Source organism: Pseudopipra pipra, chromosome 12 (genome assembly GCF_036250125.1).
Source record: "Pseudopipra pipra isolate bDixPip1 chromosome 12, bDixPip1.hap1, whole genome shotgun sequence".
Classification (NCBI taxonomy): domain Eukaryota; kingdom Metazoa; phylum Chordata; class Aves; order Passeriformes; family Pipridae; genus Pseudopipra; species Pseudopipra pipra.
Window position 1 is genome coordinate 11073143 of NC_087560.1, and position 21394 is coordinate 11094536.

General features: G+C 39.0%; 2 protein-coding genes across 4 annotated transcripts in view; both read left to right on the forward strand.

The window, feature by feature from the left end:
* Positions 1–13448, forward strand: part of TRPM7 (transient receptor potential cation channel subfamily M member 7) — a 53667-nt gene extending 40219 nt beyond the window's left edge. Inside the window, exons 26-40 of the mRNA XM_064668850.1 lie at positions 451–1166; positions 3271–3347; positions 4188–4247; positions 5541–5622; positions 6023–6093; positions 6565–6602; positions 7930–7955; positions 8293–8343; positions 8432–8497; positions 9115–9398; positions 9722–9804; positions 10134–10339; positions 11372–11423; positions 11514–11620; positions 11911–13448. Coding sequence (XP_064524920.1) covers positions 451–1166; positions 3271–3347; positions 4188–4247; positions 5541–5622; positions 6023–6093; positions 6565–6602; positions 7930–7955; positions 8293–8343; positions 8432–8497; positions 9115–9398; positions 9722–9804; positions 10134–10339; positions 11372–11423; positions 11514–11620; positions 11911–12041 — 2050 coding nt within the window. The 3' untranslated portion in view covers positions 12042–13448. The remainder of the gene's footprint in view (positions 1–450; positions 1167–3270; positions 3348–4187; positions 4248–5540; positions 5623–6022; positions 6094–6564; positions 6603–7929; positions 7956–8292; positions 8344–8431; positions 8498–9114; positions 9399–9721; positions 9805–10133; positions 10340–11371; positions 11424–11513; positions 11621–11910) is intronic.
* Positions 13449–13485: 37 nt separating this feature from the next.
* USP50 (ubiquitin specific peptidase 50) lies at positions 13486–20813 on the forward strand. Of its 3 annotated transcripts, none has more exons than XM_064668879.1 (7): positions 13486–13594; positions 16670–16868; positions 17268–17463; positions 18050–18238; positions 18728–18870; positions 19791–19920; positions 20539–20813. In XM_064668879.1, exons 2-7 carry the CDS (start codon positions 16681–16683, stop codon positions 20701–20703), a joined length of 1011 nt encoding a protein of 336 aa, XP_064524949.1. In that variant the 5' UTR covers positions 13486–13594; positions 16670–16680; the 3' UTR covers positions 20704–20813. The 3 variants fall into 3 exon arrangements, with proteins under 3 accessions (XP_064524949.1, XP_064524948.1, XP_064524947.1); XM_064668878.1 differs by lacking the exon at positions 13486–13594 and adding an exon at positions 15241–16097 and having other exon boundaries at positions 16673–16868; XM_064668877.1 differs by lacking the exon at positions 13486–13594 and adding an exon at positions 15247–16097.
* The last annotated feature ends 581 nt before the right edge of the window (positions 20814–21394 follow it).

A 21394-nucleotide genomic window follows, 5' to 3' on the forward strand; every position in this document is an offset into this window, starting at 1 on the left:
TGAATAGAGAATTAGAACTTTTGCAGGTTTTTTTAAAATGTACTTTAAGGGGAGGAATGCAGCTCAAGAACATAAGTGTTAACACAAACTTTAGGTGGTATCTTTCCATTGCTATACAGAAACTAACAATGTGATTGATGCTTCTTGATCTGCAGCAGCACCCACGAAGCTGAGGCAATTGTATTATTTAGTTTCCCATGATGTTTTAACAAACTGATAGATTTGAAAAAGTGTTGTGGGCACTCTATCGATGTGTATTTTAATTCTAAGAGTCAGAAGTATGTACAAATGTAGTATTGCCAAACAATCCAGTAGTATTGTGTATACCATCTTATAATTTCAGAGGTTTCTTTCCTCTGATTAAGTGGGCAGAAAGTGTTACAGAGATGTTTCTTTTGCATATTGAGAAAAATACTTTTCATAGCTACTTCATAATTTGATTTTTCTTAGGGTGGAGCAAATGTGCATTCAGATAAAGGAAGTTGGTGATCGTGTCAACTACATAAAACGGTCATTACAGTCTTTAGATTCACAGATTGGCCACCTCCAAGATCTGTCTGCTCTGACTGTGGATACCCTGAAAACACTGACTGCGCAGAAAGCCTCAGAAGCGAGCAAGGTTCATAATGAAATCACACGGGAACTGAGCATTTCAAAACATTTGGCACAAAACCTCATTGAGGACGGCTCCCTAAGATCATCTGTGTGGAAAAAGCACAGCATTGGAAATGTCTTTGGTTCTTTCCCACAAGGAGGCCTTGAAAGTAACAATGCTTTACTCTGTAACATTTCTATCCGTGATGAAAAAGAAGCCCAGCATAAGACAATTGGTCAGGAGTTGGCTCCAGTTCCCCGAAGAGAAGAAAAAAACTTCCAAGAGGCAGGTTCCTCAGGCAGTGCCTTATTTTCAAATACTGTTTCCCCTCCAGAACTTCGCCAACGAATACAGGCTGCAGAGATCTCAAAGTCCACTAGTAAAAGTAAAAAATTAGGCAACTCATCCAACAGCATGCCACACGTAACATCCCCAACAGCAAAGTTCTTTGTTAGCACTCCATCTCGACCCAGTTGCAAAAGTCAGCTGGATTCTTCAGCAAAGCGTGAAGAGACTGTGTTCTCTAAGGCTACAGAAGGAGATAATAATGTAGAATTTGGTGCATTTGTGGGTAAGTATAACAAAGTAGATTCTGAGTGTCCTGAAGTCATTATTAGCTGCTCTTATCCTTTTGCTTCTGGCTCTGCTTGCCTTGCTTTCACCCAACCTTGTGTTGAAAATGGAGGATACGTTAATTGTGGTTTTATTCATGATGAGAGTGACACTAATGATAACTACAGCTGCAGAGTTGACAAATGTGATCACCAGTCCTCTGTCAAGTTATTGAAGAACAAGCCCCAAACGAAGTTCTCTTTGTCAACTGGCGACTTGATGTCAACAGTCAACTGTGGCGGCTCACATGGAAAATTGAATATTAAAGATGAACTTTCCAAAAGTCAGCATGTCCCTGCAATGGAACTACAAACCCGAGATTTATGTTCTAACATCCTTATGGGACTACTTCATAAACTGTGGACCAAATCTAAGCCACAAGGTTTGACTTATCAAGAATTGTATAGTATTTTGGGTGTATTCCGGTTGCAGGTGACTTCATTCTACCATTTTGCTCTGCTTTTTTTTTTGCTTTTAACATCTCTAATTTCCCTATGTTGCTTGAATGTTGTTTTTAACCTACACTGTAATTTCTCCATAATTCTGTCACATAGACAATATTTTTCTGCAAAACATTACCCAGTTGTTGACTTCAGCAGTTTTGTGCAATTAGCAGCTATATGACTTGGTATGGGCATTGTAGGCAAATATTTGTGACTCATTCTAAGGCTCATACCTTCTCATTGCATAAACCAAAAATATTGTCTATTTCTTGACGTAATTACAGAACACTTTTTAGGCTGATGGAGTCCTGGACAAATATCTCTGTGGTATCTGTGTCAAGCTGAGGGTTCCTCCTGTACTGTATTTCTAAACACTGTTATAACTGGGATCTTCCACTGTTGCCTAGGATAACATATGTTGGGGTACTCATTTTGGAAGCTTCCAAAATTCTTTAATTCAATACAACATTTTACCTCCCCTCAAGTTTTGCTGAACAGTAAAAAGGTGGATGTTTTTGATTAGTTACCTACATACCTGAGTGGTAAAACAGTGGCAGATTCATTGCAAAACACAGGTGTGGGTTTACTAACTGATTCCTGTAAAGTAGATAATACTTTAAGTACGCTTAGTGTATGGCAGAAGATGGTAATCTGGAATTGTCAGGTTGCCTGCAGAGGTATTATCTTGCCCTAATTGTTTAGGGATGTCTCAGTGTTTTCCAAAGGTTTGCTGAGGATGTAGAAATTTAAATCTCTAGACAAGGGTTTATTCTACTGCTGTGAAACCTGGATTTCTAAGAAGTTCCCTACACGCACTAGTGTTTTTAGATTGGCATATGCATAGGAAGAGTATCTCCAATTTGCACACTCATTAGCTATTTGTTTACAAGTGCCTCAGGTTGGAAAAAAAAGGTGTTGTTTTTTTTTTAAAACTCAGAAAGTAAGACTAAACAGAAATAACGGACACTGATTGTATAACTCTTATCTAATCTTTAAATGTACTTCACCACTAATAACTTTGAATACTAACTGTACTTATTTACTGGAGCCAGATTTTTTGTGTATGGTCCTCTGACATCTCTAGCATTTACAACATACTCTTCATTCCTCCTGCCCAGGATTTGTAAAACTTGTGGTACCGTGCAGGTTTCAATTGTGAAGCCAAGTAGATTTCAAGTTATTATAAAACCACATGCTTGGGAAAATTCTGAAAAGTATTTCTTGCAGCTGTGAGGATGAAGAGTATACTGTAAAAGCTACCTCCAGAAAACTCTCTACTTTTCCTTCATTTGTCATACGTACATAAAAGTGTTGTAATTCAGACCTTGTTCCTTCTCTGTGAGGAGAACATGTTGGAGTAAAACTTTGAAATATTAGCTTTACCTTTTGAATTGTGGTAATCCACACCTCGGTGTGGGAAAAGCAATAGTTTCATATCAACGCATCGTCACACTGAATTTTTACTTTAGTGTGTTTGTAATGTCTTTTCTAGTGCAAACAGGCACAGAGACCTTAGGTGGTTTGTAACCCTTTGCTGTGTTGATGCAAACTATTGGCATGGTCAGAACATTGGAGGTTGCTTTGATTTTGAATACTCTTTTTGAATTCACTGTGTCAAAGGTCACAGAGACAGCATGGACTTGCAGCGCTTTAAAGAGGCAGCAAGCAAAATTAAAGACAGAAGTGCCAACATCGAGGTAAGCGTGAAAGACTTTGCCAAACATGTTAAAGGGGATTGTTTTCTTTTGAACTGTAATCTTTTGAAAAAGTCTTAAGAGCAAATATAATCAAAGAACTTACACGTTCCTTGCAGACTGCACTCTGCATCTGGTTATGATTGAAAAAAAAGAAATCTAGTGAAAGCTCATGCAACTTTAACTGCCATCAGATACTGTTGCTTCATAATAGGATACTAATGAAATAATAAACAAGATCTGAGGTTATGAAAGCTGAGATGAGTACAACTGTGAATTAAGATCAAATTAAGTATCCCATAATTAGTGTTTCATGAAATGTTTGACACTCATAAATTTCAAGATCAGCCTTTAGGAAGGCTAAAGTGACTTACATTATAATTTATGGAGCAAGAAGACAGTGTATGATTTTAAAAAGGGACCAAAATCATTTGTTATGCTTTCAAGAAGAAAAGGCTTTTCTAATAAACTTGTCATAAACTAAAATGAATAATTTCCATTTTCTTAAAGAGTAATAAAAATAACTAAATAGAAAGTGATTAATCATAATAAACCTGTCCTTCAAGTGCCGTAGTGTATATATATATATATGTAGAAAAGCTAGTTTTCTCCATGTAACTGTTAAGTTAGTAAATACAAGTTATCATTTGCAGTTACCCCACCCCAAGGGGAGAATATGCCTTGAGAATTGCATTATGACCATTTGCAATGTTTCTGTTCTGCTGAGTTGCTTCTTCTGAACCTTCTGATAAGTATAATATGTGACCAAAATGCTTTTTATGTGTATTTTTGGCATGGGTTTTTTGGTGGTAACCTTTGTGATTTGCTTTGGTTTTTTGATAGGAGCAACAGGAGGACTTCAAAAAAGCTATATTGGAGGGCATAGAGACAACCAGACTTCAAGTAAGTAAAGTTTTCATTTATTAGGGACATTATTTTGAACAGATACCGAATGCATTCTTTACAGTAAAGACACACAACTCTGTTTTATTATCCTGTTCTTTGTAAGCTGGATGTCCCCTTTATGTAGGTCTAAATAGTTTTGGTGTTTGGTACTATTGGGATACAAAGTCCAGTAGCATTTTCAAACAATACTGCTGTTCTTAGATGCTTAGTGATAGAGCTGTCCCACCTTGACTTGGGACTGGTTTGATTCTTACTTTTCATGTAGGCACTACAGTCATTGATTGTAAGATGCTGAAGATGTGCCGAACACTGAAACACGTATAGACCTAAAAACGGGTCTTCAGGAGACACTTTCAGCAGGTGCATTCTCTGTGTTGCCTTCCAGTGAAGTGTTTGTTTAGGGATGTAAAGAAATAGTCTTTACACAAACACACACGTGGGTATAGATACACACATACATACACAGAGGCCTGTATGTATGTGGTTAGGTGTGTGGGGTGTATTCCTTAAGAGGGAAGGGTCAAAAAGGGTGGTAACAATTTTCCTGACTGTTATAGATCTTGAAATCAAAATAGGGAATAGTGAATTCTTGCATTTTATTCAGGTAACCGTTGGAATTAATACACTGGTCCAGCCCTACACCACTCTACATATAGTCCAAGTTTGTGATGAAACTGCCTTTCTCCTTTTTTGCAAAAGAAAGATTTTGTTGTCAAAAGTCCACCACCTCAGTATATATTCCAAGAATATGTAATTACTATTAAGGAATATGTCCATGAGGAAATTCCATTCATAACCCATAGGTTTTTATGTGGCAAGAGTTTTCTACATTTTGTTCCTATTTTAAGTGGGTGCAAACTGAACTTTATTTTCTCCCAGAGCCACGTTCTTGATAACCAACAAAGACGTGCTGAAATAGCTGAATTTTGTGCTTGTAGAGATCCAGTGTAAAGTGCATTTCTGTAGTTGTATCCTATTGTAATGTTCCCTTGTAAAGAACCCTTTTGGTGTGGGTCAGGAGTCTTAATGTGTGCCTGAAAATTTTAGAGCTGATGGTTACGGTGAGGAGCATTTTAACTGAATTATGTGCTCAGCTTGTACTTTTTGTCCAGCAAGGTATTTGAGGTACATCCAGAATTTTTTTTGAAAAAAGAAAGAATCCTAGATAGTCCTAAAAAAGAAAACTGGGCAGATTGTCTGCCAAGAGTGGTAGTTGAAAGCAGTAATGATAATGATGACTAATGGCAAATGTCATCTTATTTTCTTTCTTTTTTTTTTTTTTTTTGGTAGGGTCTTCAAACTGACTCTGGTCTAAGACAATCCAGTTCCTGTGGTGGGTTCACTGACCCTCTGGCAGTCCATTCAGAGCAACGTAAGTTTGTTGTCTCTTCAGGTGATCTAATTTTGTCCCTAAATTGCGTTGCTAATGGATATTCTAAGAAGGTACAAAGGAAACACAATAAGTTAAAGCATCTTTAAATATTTTCATAGTTGCTGCTACTTGAATCTGCTCCTCCAGCTTCTTATGGTTCTTCAGGTCATGCCAGCTCAGTTCTGTTACCTTGTATTTGCCACAGACAGCAAGAGTCATAAAAAGCTAAGTGATCCGGTTAGGACTGTGCTGGAAACCTTTTTTTAAAGATCAGATAGCTGTGGATCAGGCTCTTGTTATGAGAGCCATGTTAAGCTGTCTAGTTGCTCACTCTGTTAGGAAATAGTTAACAATGACACGTGCAGTTCTTTGTCCAGTTACAAATCTCTTTCCTTTGTAGTTTACAGCAACAGCAGAAGAGCATCGAGTGAAGACACTCAGCAAGTGGACTCTAAGGCAGCCTTACTGCCGGTTTGTATCAAGCTTTGATGACATTGTTGAGCAGAACTACAAACTGAACAAATATAGGAGAAAAAACAGTGTAAAGAATAATTCTAATTTGTGGACTCAGTTGTTCTAGGAGGCAACAGGAGACCTGTTTTGACTAAGGGAAGAAGTTGTGTATGTTCTCACTATGAAAATCTATGCTGTTTCCTGTTTATAGAAAACCCCACAACTTTTAAAGAAAAGAATGATTTATATAATCCATGAAACAGTAATGAATATATAACCTTATCCGTTTTAATTGTAGTTACCATTTCTCTGTTGTATTTGAGTCTTTCCAGTCAACTGAAGTTCAGTACAACCTGGTGAAGTATTTCTGATAAACAGGCTGTTCTGCAAAATCTTAAAACACATTACCACCCCACCTCCAATTAAATATACTATGTTTTCCTTACAAAACTGAAGCCCTCTTTGTTTTTCCTCTCCTTTCTTTTAAAGGATTGGCTACAAGGTAGACCTTCAAATAGCAGTCAAATGTAAGTAAGCTTTCTACTAGTAGAGCAATTTTTTAGTCACTCTCTATTTTTATTTTTCTTATTGGTTGTCTTTTGATTATAGTGGTATTTTAATTGAATTTAATGAAAAAAAAAGAAACAACTCAAGGTTTAAATTCTTTTTCTAACAAATAACCAAATTTCAGTGTTCACTGAAATCATAGGATCAAAAAAGGATGGTTTGGTTTGAAAGGGACCTTAAAGATCATCTAGTTCCAACCTCTCTGCTGTGAGCAGGGACACCTTTCACTAGACTGGGTTCATCAAAGTCCTGTCCAACCTGATCTTGAACACTCCAGGGATGGGGCACCCACAACTTCTCAGGGCAACCTGTGCCAGTGTCTCACCGTGCTCATAGTGAAGAATTTCTTCCTAATGTGATCTGTCTGCCTTCTTTCAATTTAAATTCATTACCCATTGTTCTGTCACTACATGCCATTGTAGAATGTCCCTCTCCAGCTCTCTCATAGCCCCTTTAAGCTGCTGTAAGGTCTCTGTGGAGAGCTGCCTCTTCTCCAGGCTGAAAACCCCATCTCTCCCAGCCTGTTTCTGTAGCAGAATTGCTGCAGCCCTCAGAGCATCTTCGTGGCCTCCACTGGAGTGGCTCCAACAAATCCATGCCCTTCTGGACACAGTCCTTCATCTGGAGTCTCATGAGAGCAGAGCAGAGGGGCAGAGTCATGTCCCTCAACTGGCTGGTCACACTTCTCGGGGTGCAGGCCAGGATTTGGTTGGTTTCCTGGGCTGCAGGCGCACATGGACGGGTCACGTTGGGCTTCTCACCATGCTTTGACAAGTTCCATTTAGATTAATGGCATCACATGTCAGAGGGCAAAACATGTCCCTAAATGAAAATGACTTTGTTGACACTTAGTGAGGAGCTCACTTCTTTACTCAACCTTTCAAACTGTAACCACCTCTGAAATTGTGCAGTCGTTGCTCTTGTTAACAATTATCCCCTGAGTTAACTGTTAAAGCCATTACCTTATTTATCAGATAACAGAAGGGTAAGCTGTTGTGAACAAGTTTTAATTAAAGCACCTCTGTGGGAACGAGCTCTTGTGATGCAAACTTTACATAATGTTGTACGTGACTTGGTGGTATTTAAAGTGTAGCTCTAAAAACATGAGATTACTTAACAGCTTTCCATTCCTGTTTTGTAATTAAGAAAACTTGTACTGCCCTTGAAAAATAGGATAAAAGCAGTACTGTGGGGTTAATAAGGTGACCTAGGATAATGTGTCAAAATCAGGGAATACAAAGTAAGTTTTGAAGAAGCAATGACTGTTGGTTTTGTGGCATTTCACAGGCCATCAGAAGAAGATGCATTGAATGGTAAGTTTTCTTTCTCTTGTAAACATGGTGAGATCTTTTCATATAAGCAACTGTTTGGGTCTTGTATAAGAATATATTTAATTACTGGTAATTTAGAATTTAATGGACACACAATGCTGTGATTTTTATTTTTTTAACAAACAGCCTATCATTAAGCACTACAATTTTTATTTTTTTCCCCCAAAGTACTGAAGAGCTAAGTGCAATACTTAATTTTCTGCACAGCAGATCTTTTTCAAACTCTGGTTACTTGGCGAGTGTTCTTTGCATGTGATATTTTAGTACCTAATACAGGTGGCAAGCAGTATCTTTTTTTCCCCCCTTAATCTCTTTTCAGGTATTGCTTCTCCTTTCAAGCCTATCATGGATATCAATTACTATTACTCAGGTCAGTCATTCTTATGAACTAATGTTTGTATTTTTACTGATGTTTATTAGATCCCTAAACTTCAACAAATGCTGTATTTTTCCTCCAGCTGTAGAAAGAAATAACTTGATGAGATTATCACAGAGCATTCCATTCACTCCTGTGCCTCCAAGAGGTAAGAATTTTATTTCCTGTTGCTGGTTCACTGTGGAAGAAAATAAAAGCAAACCTTATATAGACTCTAATTTGGCTTGATCTTTCTAATATAGAATTATCAAGGCAAAGTTCACACTTGCTCACAGCAAGTGTGAAAGTCATAATAAACTAAAAGAAATCCAATCTCTGTGTTAGAACACTCCAAAATACTTATGACACCTTTTCTAGGGCAACTCACTTGATTATGAAATGTAGATTTAATTATAGTTGTCCTCAGAAATGGTGATACAGTGATGGTAGTATTGTGCTAAGTTTTATTACAAACAAATTTTGGAAGGATTCCTTTAAGTTGTCTTGACTCGTATAAAATATAAACAAACATTTATTCAGTGTTTGAACAGTGTCATAAATAGTTCTAATTAGGAGGACAAAGCTGCTGTACTGTTCTGCAGCTGTGTGAAAAAAGTTGGAGAGGGGTCTTCCTACTGACTAGTTAAAATTTTTTGTTAATTCAGGATGATAGTAATGACTTAGTATTGCAGCATGTTGTAATCTAAAAGACAGTAGGTTTTCAGTGCTTTTAAATTTAAACTTGGAAAATTCAATGCAGTAATTTTTGTCCGTGTTGTAACGCAGGTGAACCAGTCACTGTGTATCGCCTTGAAGAAAGTTCTCCCAGCATCTTGAACAACAGCATGTCCTCCTGGTCACAGCTAGGACTCTGTGCTAAAATTGAATTTTTAAGTAAGGAGGAGATGGGAGGAGGTTTACGTCGAGCTCTTAAAGTAGTGTGCACGTGGTCAGAATATGATATCCTGAAGTCAGGGCATCTTTATATCATCAAGTCTTTTCTTCCTGAAGTTGTGAATACTTGGTCAAGCATTTACAAGGAGGACACTGTGCTACACTTGTGCTTGAGAGTAAGTTTTATCTTTGTCAATTATTATACACAGACATGCATTATATGTTAAAGAGAAGAAATTTTCCCACTCAAGAACTAGTATATACTTACTACACAAAGGAAAAAATGGTTAGTCTGGGGTTCTGTGTGGATCTAAAGGGTTAAAAACTCCGCTCCAGGCTTACTTAATCCAAGAGCTCAAACTCTTAAAACATAGACATAATTTAAAAAGCAAGTAATCTGTTATGCTGTCTTGGGGGAATGGACACTGTTCCCAGTGCCTGCTTGGCTCTTCACTGTTCCCTGCTCTGCAATGCAGCTAATGAAGGGTTTGATTTGTAGGAAATTCAGCAGCAGAGAGCGGCACAGAAGCTCACCTTTGCATTCAATCAAATGAAGCCCAAATCCATCCCATACTCCCCAAGGTGAGTATTTGAACTGCCATTATGGTGCATGCTTTTGACACAGGAGGTTGCCTACAGGGCTGTTAACAGATGCATCAACTATATTAAGGTACTGGTATGTGGATGTATGTCTTGGAATATTACTGTGAATATGTCAAGCAGAATTATCCTTGACAGTATTTTCCATTGACACTTATTGCACTGATTCTAACCTAGTGTGATAACCTAAATGGCTTTGTGTAATAGTTTATAATTATTTAAATTATTAATAAATCAAATAAAAATCTAATAGTAATGATATATTTGTCACTTATCTTGTAAATATATTCATTAAATATGTTTTTTACTAGGTTCTTGGAAGTTTTCCTGTTATATTGCCACTCTGCTGGCCAGTGGTTTGCAGTTGAGGAGTGCATGACTGGAGAGTTTAGAAAATATAACAACAATAATGGTGATGAAATAATCCCAACTAACATGCTGGAGGAGGTTATGCTGGCTTTCAGCCATTGGACATATGAATATACAAGAGGAGAATTGTTGGTGCTAGATCTGCAAGGTAATGTCCTTATTTTGAAATTGGGATTGGGGCCAAGATAGATGTATGTGAGTTTTTTTCTTGATAGCATTTTGTTAAGAATTCGTATGCCTGTAATAAATAACAAGCATTATTTAGTTCTTCTTGGCCTAATTAGTTTGAATCTATGGTTTTCTTATTTAGTCACAGAATCATTTAGATTGGAAAGGACCTCTAAGATCACTGAGTCCAACTGTTAAGCCAGCACTGTCAAGTCCACCACTAACCCATGTCTCCAAGTGCCACACCTACACATCTTTTAAATCCCTCCAGGGATGGTAACTCCACCACTTCCTGGGCAGCCTGTTCCAGTGCTTGGCAACCTTTTTAGGGAAGGAATTTTACCTCATGTCCATTCTAAACCTCCCGCTGGTGCAACCTGAGGCCATTTTCTCTTGTCCTATCGCTTGAGAGCAACCCCCATCTGGCTTCACCCTCCTTTCAGGGAGTTGTAGAGAGTGATAAGGTGCCCCTGAGCCTCCTCTAGGCTAAACAGCCCCAGCTCCCTCAGCTGCTCCTCACAGGACTTGTGCTTCAGACCTTTCACCAGCTTTGTTGCTCTTAATATAGCATTAAATCGTACGACAACACAGAGAATAGAAATATATACATATTTTCCTAATGAAATGTGCTATAAAAATTCTATTTTTTTGGTGCATTTGTGCAGTGCCAATATGATAAGCTGTATTTATTCTGAACTGTGTGCCAGATATTCTGGCTGCGGGAGCTATATAGGGAAATTTTCTTACAGGTAAAAACTCAGGTTAGGAATTGCAGGCAGATGTAAAAATAAGTGAAAGAAATCTGAGAAGTACAAAGTGCTCATTTAGGAGCAATTTTGTAAGGATAGAGAATCGTATAGTTTGGGTTGCATTTGTTGGGGATTTTTTTCTGCTTTTATTCTTGGGGAAGCTGAGAAGTCATAGCTAAGGATTCCAATGCTTTTCAATATTAATGCATTTATGTAATCAGAAATGTGTCAGATTTAACTTTTTCTTCATGTTCTCTCTGAAGGTGTTGGTGAAAATTTGACAGATCCCTCTGTGATAAAAGCTGGAGAAAAAAGGTAAGGTTAAAGAAAGACTTAAAGTATTATAAAATTTTCACTAGACAGAGAACACATGCAACTAATATTTATGATCACTTTATTTCTAAGGTCTCATGATATGGTGTTTGGTCCGGCCAATTTGGGAGAGGATGCAATAAAAAACTTCAGAGCAAAGCACCACTGCAATTCCTGCTGCAGGAAACTCAAACTTCCTGGTAAGAGCTGCTGTATTTCTTCTTCTGAGACACTTATGTCATGAGATGTTGTATGTACATAATGAAATAGTTAAGCCATGCTGTGGAGGTGGAATAAGTAATAAACAGTGGTTTTGTAATTTGACTTTGGGTTTTTGATTACATGTATGATAAAAGCATCCCTTTTTTGACACTACATATCTAGGAATTCTTTACGTTTGCATACCCAATTCTTTGCTACACTTTTATGCCCCACTGATTCTACTAGCTCAAGAAATAGTAATCATTATGACTTCATTCTGTTTGTACAGATCTGAAGAGGAACGATTACACACCTGACAAGATGATATTTCCTCAGGATGATTCCCCTGAATTGACAATTCAGCCTGGAAGCTGCACCAAAGAATCCGATTCAGCTGGTTCTATTCGTCTGATGCTCTAAAGATGTGACCAAATCCATGGCTCCACTCAAACTTCATGGAACATCACAAAGTTGTCACTTACCTGTCCTTCACTATAATTAAAAGATAGACATGTCAAAAGAAGGATTACTGTCTCATAAGTGGGATTTTGGCTGGTCCATAATCTAAGGACCTTACAACTTGTGATAACCATCTACAGAGCAGCATGGCAGCTGATCATTCTAAAGGTGGAATAATGAGAAGTATTTAAGATGTGTTTTTAAAGGGGCTTTTTAAACAGAAAGTTTTATTTTTTATTTTATTTTGGTTTAGTGGAGGATTTTCCTTCTGTAGTCCTCTGGTGGGAAATATGGCTTCCACCAAAAGGATTTTAGTAGTTGATGTTTTAAGGTAAAGCATTTGTCTTTTTGGCATTTGTCTTACTGTCAATGAGCAAAACCAGGAGAAAGCACCTACCTCTGTAATGCCAGAGTATTCTTAGAGTGTTTTCGGAAGTGTTCCACTAATGTTTCCTCACCAGGTGTCTTTTAATCTGGCCTTTTGAAGAGGACAGAACCAAATGAGGTGTATATAGGATGCCAACAGAATGAAGTTGAAGGTAGGAACTTGATCTGTTCCAAAAGAGAGAGAGTCTCCTGAATCAGGATTCATGCAGCTTCATGACTGTAAAGCTGGGCTTGGTTGTTTTGTGGAATAGAGCCCTAATTGTGCATAATAAAAATTTCTTGTTTTTACACATTTCAATTTTATCAAGTCACTGTCAAATAGTAACAAAGCCATGATAGACTGGTATAATCATATTTAATAGAAGAATTAGTATGTGCTGGTCCAAATAAGTTGCCTTGTAAGAACACAAGTTGGAAGTGCTTTTCCTCGTCCGTACGTAGTGACTGCTTCAGAAGCTCTGCCTTCCAAAGATCTCGTAAAACCAGTATATCGAAACCGAATGTACACATAACTTGTAAATGTATTTAAAATTGTGTAGAAAACATCCTTAATGTTACGGTATTTGTGGTACTTACTTAAGAGAGACTAGGGTTGGATTAGCATTGTGTAAAGTACGGGAGATTGCAATGCACCTTCATGCCAATAAAATGTAATTTAACTGTCCCAAATATTGTTGAGCATTCAGCAAGAAAAAACTGTTGTCCAACTGAAGTTTCATGCTGCGATTTTATTTTTTTTTTTTGTTACATAGGTACTAATTTGTAATTTTTAATTAAAAGGGCAGTATATAGCTCTATAAATTTTTTATTGAGTAGTGTATCTTATAGATACAGACCTAAGGCACGAACACAATAGCTGTTTAAATGGTGTTTTATGTTTGATGGGGAAAGGTAAAATGTTATAAGGATATAATACTGTATACATTTTGTATATCATTAAATCTTTAAAGAATCTAAAATAAATTTATTCTTGTTTACAGACTTCTGCTGTCCATCTCAGTCTGAAAGGTTATTTTGGTGAATTTAAGTAACTCTTTATGTGGAAAAGTAGACTTTGCCATGCTGGATCAAAGCAGTTGTTCGCCTTTGAGGTACCGCAACTTTGGCCAACTCCAGAAACTAGGGAGGTAAAAGAGTGAAAGCTGTCACAGACAAACACATGTGAGGGGATTACTAAGCAAATGAGACAAAAATAACTCTACAATGTTTAATTAGGAGCTGCTTCTTAGATGTCTGACTGTATCTCCTCCTGTTACTGGGAGGGAATGGGCAGATATTCAAGGTGTATTTACACCTTTTTAATGCCAGGTAACAGCAACAGTTAGTCTGGATGTGTGACTGACTCTGCAAATTGAGAAAGATTCCTAGAGGAGCCTGTGTAATTTTGAAAATGCAACCAAATTCATTGTATGAAATAGGAAAAACATTTTGAGAAAATCGCAAGTAAAAGTTGGGAAAGCTTTTGTTTCCTGACAAACACAGTTTTTACAGCCATGTCACTGGTCTTCAGGAGTTTTGCATGTGACTAATTTCTTAGCAAAATAAACAGATGTGACTGTGTGATGGGTGTGAGTGACCGTGGGGAGTGTTCCATCTGCTCAGTGTTGCAGTGACTCAGACCTGAAGCTTTTTCAAAATCAGAAGGAAAAAACATGGTTGGGAAATTCCTGTAAGCCTTGGAGTAGTTAACACTGTTCATATTTCTGTCCATCTCGCTGGCACGAGCACTGGCTTAACTCTGCTTGACTTACAGCTGGAATTACAATGAGAAGCGTTTGTCTAAACTGAGGGGGGGAGAAATGTATAACTTTCAGAAGTGACCTGCTCCACACTAGCAGAAAAAAATAAGAAATGTCAGGTGTCCTTCAGGGAAGGCATTGGAAAAGTGTGGTGGCAAAGAAAAAAACAAGTTGGTCTGAAGAAGTAGCCTGACACTGTTTGGACAGTGCCACATCCTGCTGGTGTTGGGCAGTAGGAGCATGAAATTTAATTTGTTTGAGAACATCAAGTGTCACTTCTCTGTTGAATCCTTCAGATTACCAGAGAGAAGGAAAGTAGAAGCAGCACTGGAACTTCTGATAATATCCAAGAACAAAGTATTAGCGTATCTTCTTAGAACCTGGTTTTTAAATACAGGAATATAATTCACACCTTCTCTATTTTTTAATGAAAATCTGAAATGCTTCAGTGACATTCCTATTACAAGGATATTTAAAGAGTATTTCTCACACAGGGAAGTAAGTAAGCTACATAATTTAATTATTTAATCCACCCAATTCAGCATTGTTGACTGCTTTCTTGCATTATTTAGATGCTGAAACATTTCAGAGAAAACCAATCCCATATCTGTTGTGACAAAATACACAGCTCCTGAGGGAGCTGGTTTTCTAGCTGCTGCTCAGCAGCTGTGTGATTTGGAAAAGGAGAGGTTTGTTTTTTAAGCCTGTGACAGTTGTTTCATACACTTTAATTCTTTGTGTTTGCATCTCACTTAATGCCATAACACTGAACACTGCAGAACTTTGGAGAGGGGAAAAGACTAGACTACAACTGAAAAACTGGTAGTAACACTTCATATGGAATGTTCCTAAAAGATCAGTTGAAAAAAAATAGCATTTTTTTACATGTAACAATGCTTCTTAAAAAAATTCTGATAATTTAATATTTCTTTTTACAATTAACACTTTACCTTGCAAGTAATGCATTTTGTGGTGAAAGTAATGTAAGTTAATTCTCAGCCCCAGAACTTGCAGTAGGTAGCACCTATGTGAATTTGTGTATCGTGTTACATAAAAATAGTGAAAGTCTTGATTCAGATTCCACAAAAAGTAGGAATAAGCATATTCAGTTCCATTTACAAAAATGTAGACCAGATTTTCAGTAGTTTGTGTGGGGGTGTTGCTTTTGTATCTCAGTTTGAAGGTAACCAGTTTGGGGGATTAACAGCAGTGACAGCTGTCCCAAGAGTGCTGGGAGACATCCTTTGCTTGAAGTTTAACAAGTAAAATAATTAGGGATTTTTAAAAATGGTTTCCTGGGCCTCTTCTGAGAATACTTGTTACTTCCCTAATTGTATGTTAAATAGGAAAACCTGCTGCTCTTCTGTGTATGGCATTCAGACATTAACTACACTGTCTTATTAGCTAAATAAAAGCCACTTCTCTGCCACTACCCTTTTTTTTACTTTTCCCCAGGAAAATCTTCATAACACAAATAGACTAATTAAGTGTGATGTTTTGAGGTAGTTGAATGTTTTTATGGTCAACACTATCATCCCTTCCACCAGAGCATATGAGCAGACGTGGATAAACGTGGGTCAGGCTGAAGCTCCCTGCTCAGTGCAAGGGGTGGGTGCCCCTCTCTTCCCAAGGTTTTCTGTTCTGGGTGGCACATAGGGAGGAGATAGAGGCAGGTTGGGCCAGGCACATTCCCCTGCCTGAGGACCAACGTAACCAGGTGACATCACAAAGGGAATGGGGCAGGAATAGCTCAGGTGACAGGATGGAACACAGGACACAACACCCGAGGCATTGCTTGGCTTGTTCTACAGAGATTGCTGTGGTTTCTAAGTTCTCTGCCCTGCCTTAAAATAGAGTATCAGCCTCTAAAAATTCAAGAACAGCAACATTGGTGAGCACCTCTGGGTGGTATAGTGTTTGTGTTCAGCTTCTCTATTGCCTGACTGGGGATGGGGGACAGTTTCATCCAGGACAGACTCATGCAGCAAGAAAAAAACCTACTAGAATTTTCTTAACATAAGTAACATAGCAAAAATCTAAAGAACAACCTGTTATTAGTAGCATCTGGACTGCAACCTATGGTTTTAGAAAATATATTAAGTACCACACCTCAGAAGAAATGAAATATAATATGCATTCTTTAGGGTGAAATGCTTAAGGTAGCTATTTTGAGTAATTGGATATGAAGTCAAAGACTGAATGGAATTTTAGGAATAGCTCTAAAACCTCAGGTATTTAAATAATACCTCTTAATGATGTATCTCACCATCTTGGGAAGAGCCTAGTGTGGCAGATGGAGAGTCTTCACCACTGTATTAGCCCAATAAAAGTAAATGTGTATGTAGTTTATAAAGATCCTGAAACAGCAGGAAATGCCTCCTGAAGAGGCATTTTAAAGAGCATAACACAAAAAACACTGTAGCATTTTAGATTTCCACTGCTGTGGGTTTTTTTTTTTCCTAGTAGGTGGAAGGATGGCTTGGAAATGGAAGTATTCCCACAAGGAAGAGATGGAGGACACGAGCAGCCGTCACCCGGGGCTCACTGGCCTGCAGAACCTGGAGAACACGTGCTACATGAACGCTGTTTTGCAGTGCCTGTGCAGCCTGCCCCAGCTGGTGGAGTATTTCCTCTCGGGGAGGTGGAACACAGCCCTGCGCACGTGAGTTGGTTTGTTTCTTGCCTTGGCACTGCTGTTTTCCTCCCAAAGGATCCATGTTGCCATGAGAATGTGTGAGGCTCCAGCTACCAGCAGTTATAGTCAAATACCACAAGCTGGTTTCCTTGTCCTTTGAGACCCTGGGTTGTTTCCTTGCTGGGTACCTTCAGCATTACACTTCTTTTGTCATTTTGATGGTAATACCTGTTACAGTCACTGCTGCCTTGACCATGATCCCTACTACTTCCTGGGATCCGCAGAGTCCCTCAAACCTGATGACAGGCTGTCAGAGCTGTGCTGTACCTGCACATGTTTTCTAAGTTTCTATAGTGTGCTCCTGTTTGAAGGCAGAGACACTGTTTTTTCATACTCTACCTGAAACTTATGTGTATTTTTTCCAAGGGAGATCGGAGAGTCTGCAACTGCCTTTGGCTGTTTGATGTCCGATATGTGGCTTGGAGAGTTTGACTATGTTTCCCCTGAGGCTTTTCATTCAGTCTTTGGGAAGCAATACCCAACATTTAGCAGGAGGACTCAGCACGATGCGCAGGAGTTTCTGATCTGTGTGCTGGATGACCTCCACGAGGCTTTCAAGGAGGTGAGTCCAGCTGTGGTGTTTTGGAGACTGTAGCAATTCCCTCTGCATGTCATGATTTAGCATTCCATGTAATAATTGTCTGTCCTCCCTTCTGAACTCCATGATGGGGCCACTAATAATTGCTCTTTTCTACCTTTGTTTCAGACCCATTTACACACAATTATTCATTTGCTTCTCATCTAATGCTGCATCAAATTGCATCCCCAATTTAAATGACAATGCTGTCTGTAGCTTCATTGTCCTAACCTCTCTCTCTCCTTGCTCCTTCCACGCTCAGTGTTCTACTTTCTCATCTGCCTGAGATGTTCACATATGCATGCCCTCACGTCTTTCTCCTCTTCAGATCCACTGATAAAGAGCTTTTTAAGCAGTTAAATCCTGTCAAATGTCCAGATTATTATATTTTTGTTAAATTTCTCTGTGAAGAAAGGAATTAAGCTTGCTCTGCTTGTATGAAACATCAAGAAGATTTTAGAGCCAAGTTCTATGACAAGACTAACAACTGACTTACCCAGGCAGTGGCAGCAACCATTAAAACCCAAAACAGTTGCTCATCTGCATTTTAATTTTTTTTTCTTCTGTATAGTCAAGCCAACGCAGAGCTGGTGCAGCAGCAAGAGGGAGTGGCAGTGGCACCTCCATTATAACACAGTTATTTGAGGGACAGCTCAGTTATGGTATCACATGTCTGAAATGCAACACCATCACTAACAGACCTGAGAGCTTCACTGTCCTTTCCCTGCCCATCCCTTCTAGGAGAGTGTGCTCTCTGCAGGTACAACTGCCAATGCATTCCTGCTGGGTTCTGCTTCATATGGGAAGAGGTGGCTTAGACTAGTGAATGTTATTGAAAAGATGCAGGGTTTTAGTTACTTTGGGTTTCCTGGGAGCTAATGGATAGTCTTGGATCTGGTCCTTAGAGAAGTGCTGTTTCTTCACTGGTCTCAGGACTACAGAGGCTGGTAGGGTTACAAGAGCAATGCTTGTGAGTTGCAGGGGATGAGGGACATCAGGATTGTTAAATAGCAACCATGAGGGTTTCTTTCACTCAAGTATTTCCTCACTCGGGGAAGAAAGGAAGCCAATGTTGGCTGCTCCGTCTTTTAAGTGTATTTGTAATGACAGCCTTGCTGCATCACACCTCCAATTAAGAAGAGAGCTCTGAAGTATGGCAAATTCATCTCTTACTTTGCTTAGGATCTTCAGGGGTGGAGGGAGATCAGTTTGATCAAGTGGTTTTGATTTTATTTTTTTCCTTTGACAGGAGTGTCTTGACTGCTTCTTTCAGCCAGACACACTGACTCGGAATAACCAAATCCACTGCTACTGGTGTGGAACAAACCAAGATGCCACAGTAAAGGCCACCATAACCAGGGCACCGCAGATCATTATTTTTCACCTAAAGAGGTACAGTCTAAAATGGGGTAGGACATGCCAGTTCCTGCGATTTGTGAGATGTGAAGGACAGTCACTTGCATTTGCACAGAAGGAAAAAAAATCACTGCACACCAGTGTTTTTAGTACTTTTAATACCTGAAAGCTAAATGGGCAGTAACAGAAATACAATTAGTGCAGCAGCTCATAGTCAGACATCCCTGGGAATCAGAGTTCCTGTGGTCAGTGGGAGAGCTTGTAATTTGCGTTCTAAGTGCAGGACTGACACAGAGTGCTTTTCTTGTCATTACTGCAGCTGAGACACTATGCTTTGGTTTTATCCCTTAACTAAATCAGGCCTAAACACCTGAGGATACTAAACAGAGAGGTGCATCAGTGTAAGAGCTCCTGGATTAGCAGACCTCACTAGCTACATGTGGCCAGATGCTGAATTTACTCTTAAGGATTTTTTTCTAAACAACTTTCCACCTATAGAGAAAACTACTCTGGGATGATTTGGCTTCCCAGAACTATGTTATCTGAAGTCATGATTTAATTTTCCATTCAACATCTGCTTTTCTCAATGTGCTCAAAGAACTTGTGGTCCCCAGCTGCAGCCCTTGGCCACATTTGTAAATGTTTAAAAGTGCAGTTTGTACTGAACGTTACAGAGGGAAGAGGGATGGAGCCTGGCATGAGAGAAGAGCTGACAATGGCAGTGCAGTCCAGTCCAAAATGTTTAGGACACAGTGAGAGCAATGCTGGACATCTTTTGTGGGTTTAGTGCACTTTCTGTCAGTATACTGTAAAACACAATAATAGAGATCTTTCTCTTTCAAACGCTGTGTTGTCAGTTGTTGGTTTTCCCTTCCCCTAGGAAAGTCAGTTAAGCAACCACTACAATGCAAAAGTAAGTCGAGGGTTATTTAAAATCATTCAAAATTTCATCTCAGGTTTGCCTGGCAGGACAAGCACAGAAGGAAACTCTCAACCACTGTCGACTATCCATTACAGAATCTGGATCTCTCTCCCTACAGCTCCACGTTTTCCTACAAAGAAGTGTACAGCTTGTGTGCTGTAGTGGTAAGCTTTGCCTTTCCTGCTTTTAGTTGGAATGCTCTCTCTCATGGAACAGATGATGCATGTGTTAGTTTGGACTTTATGTATACTGATTTATATTTTAATGTATGGCTTTTTGTATACTTTTTTTTTTACCTGCCATGGACATAATCCAACAACAGTATGTAAACCAAGATGAGAGAAGTCGTCATTTGTCCTTCTTCCCCAACATGCCCAGTTTAAAAGCATGCACTCCTGACACATAATGCCTGGTTGGAGCCTCCTCAGAATAAATTCACAGGCTGATCCTGCATGAATCCTGTTTATAAATAAGGACTAGATGGTCTCTTTTTTTCCATTGCTCACAGCAAGTGGGCCCCTTTTATAGTGACCAAAATCAGGGCTAATAGTTGGGTTGCAAATGTAAAATTGCAAAATAGAGAAGCATAATGATAATCCATTTGTTCTGTTTTAAAGCATTTACTTGAATTAACATTCCTTGCCGTAGGCCAGTGGGGGCTAGAACCCTCTCTCCCAACTTTTCCAAGTGCAAACAAAAAAAAATGATGGGCAATTCCTCGGTTTGCCTGTGAGGAGACAGAGCGAGACTCTGGTTTTAACAGACTGTGTTGTTTGTCACAGAACCATGCTGGTGATATAGATTATGGCCACTACACAGCATTCTGCAAGCACTCAAGCACCAACCACTGGTACAGCTTTGATGATGTCCAGGTCACCAAGATCTCAGATTCTGCAGTGCAGACTGACACTGCTTACCTCCTCTTCTACACCTGTCAAGGCTATTGAGAATCTGCTGGCCCTTGAAGACCAACAGTGAGTAGGGCAGCAACTAGAACCCATCAGCAGCATTAGCCAACTCCTACTTCATCAATAAACTAGAGCATTTGCATTACTGATTATCTGTTGTGGTCTTTCAAGAAGTAATTCCTAGAGAGAACAGTTACAGCCCCTGAGCCTGCACAGGAATGTGAGTTCTGCTCCATTTGCACAAGGTCTGATGGTTGTTTTCCATGACAACCCTCTTGCATCCCTCAAAAGAACACAAATGTTGAGCATACAGATGGACTTACCTGAAATTTCCTGGTTTTCTGCTGGTTAAGAATATGATGTTGTTTTAAGCTGCCTTTCAGGAACTGACAGTAGGATGCCGAGGCGAAAGCACAGAACCAGAGCATGGAGGGTGTGTGTTTCAGAAGAGAGCAGAGGATGAAGTGACCAGTAATATATGAGAAAGAAAAAGACATTTTTCTAGTAATGTCATTTTTGTTCCTCTAGCACTGCAAACTTTTTTGCAGCTTGTAGGCTTCTGGAAAACAATCAATTCTGGTCTTAATTCCATCAGCAGGACACACACAAACAGGTAAAAGCTCAAAATGCATGATGCCAGGTTTCTGAATGCCAACCTAATCAGCAAGGGAAAATTAACCCAAATCCACAGCAGAGAAACACATAAAATACAACTCAAGTAAGTTTCTAA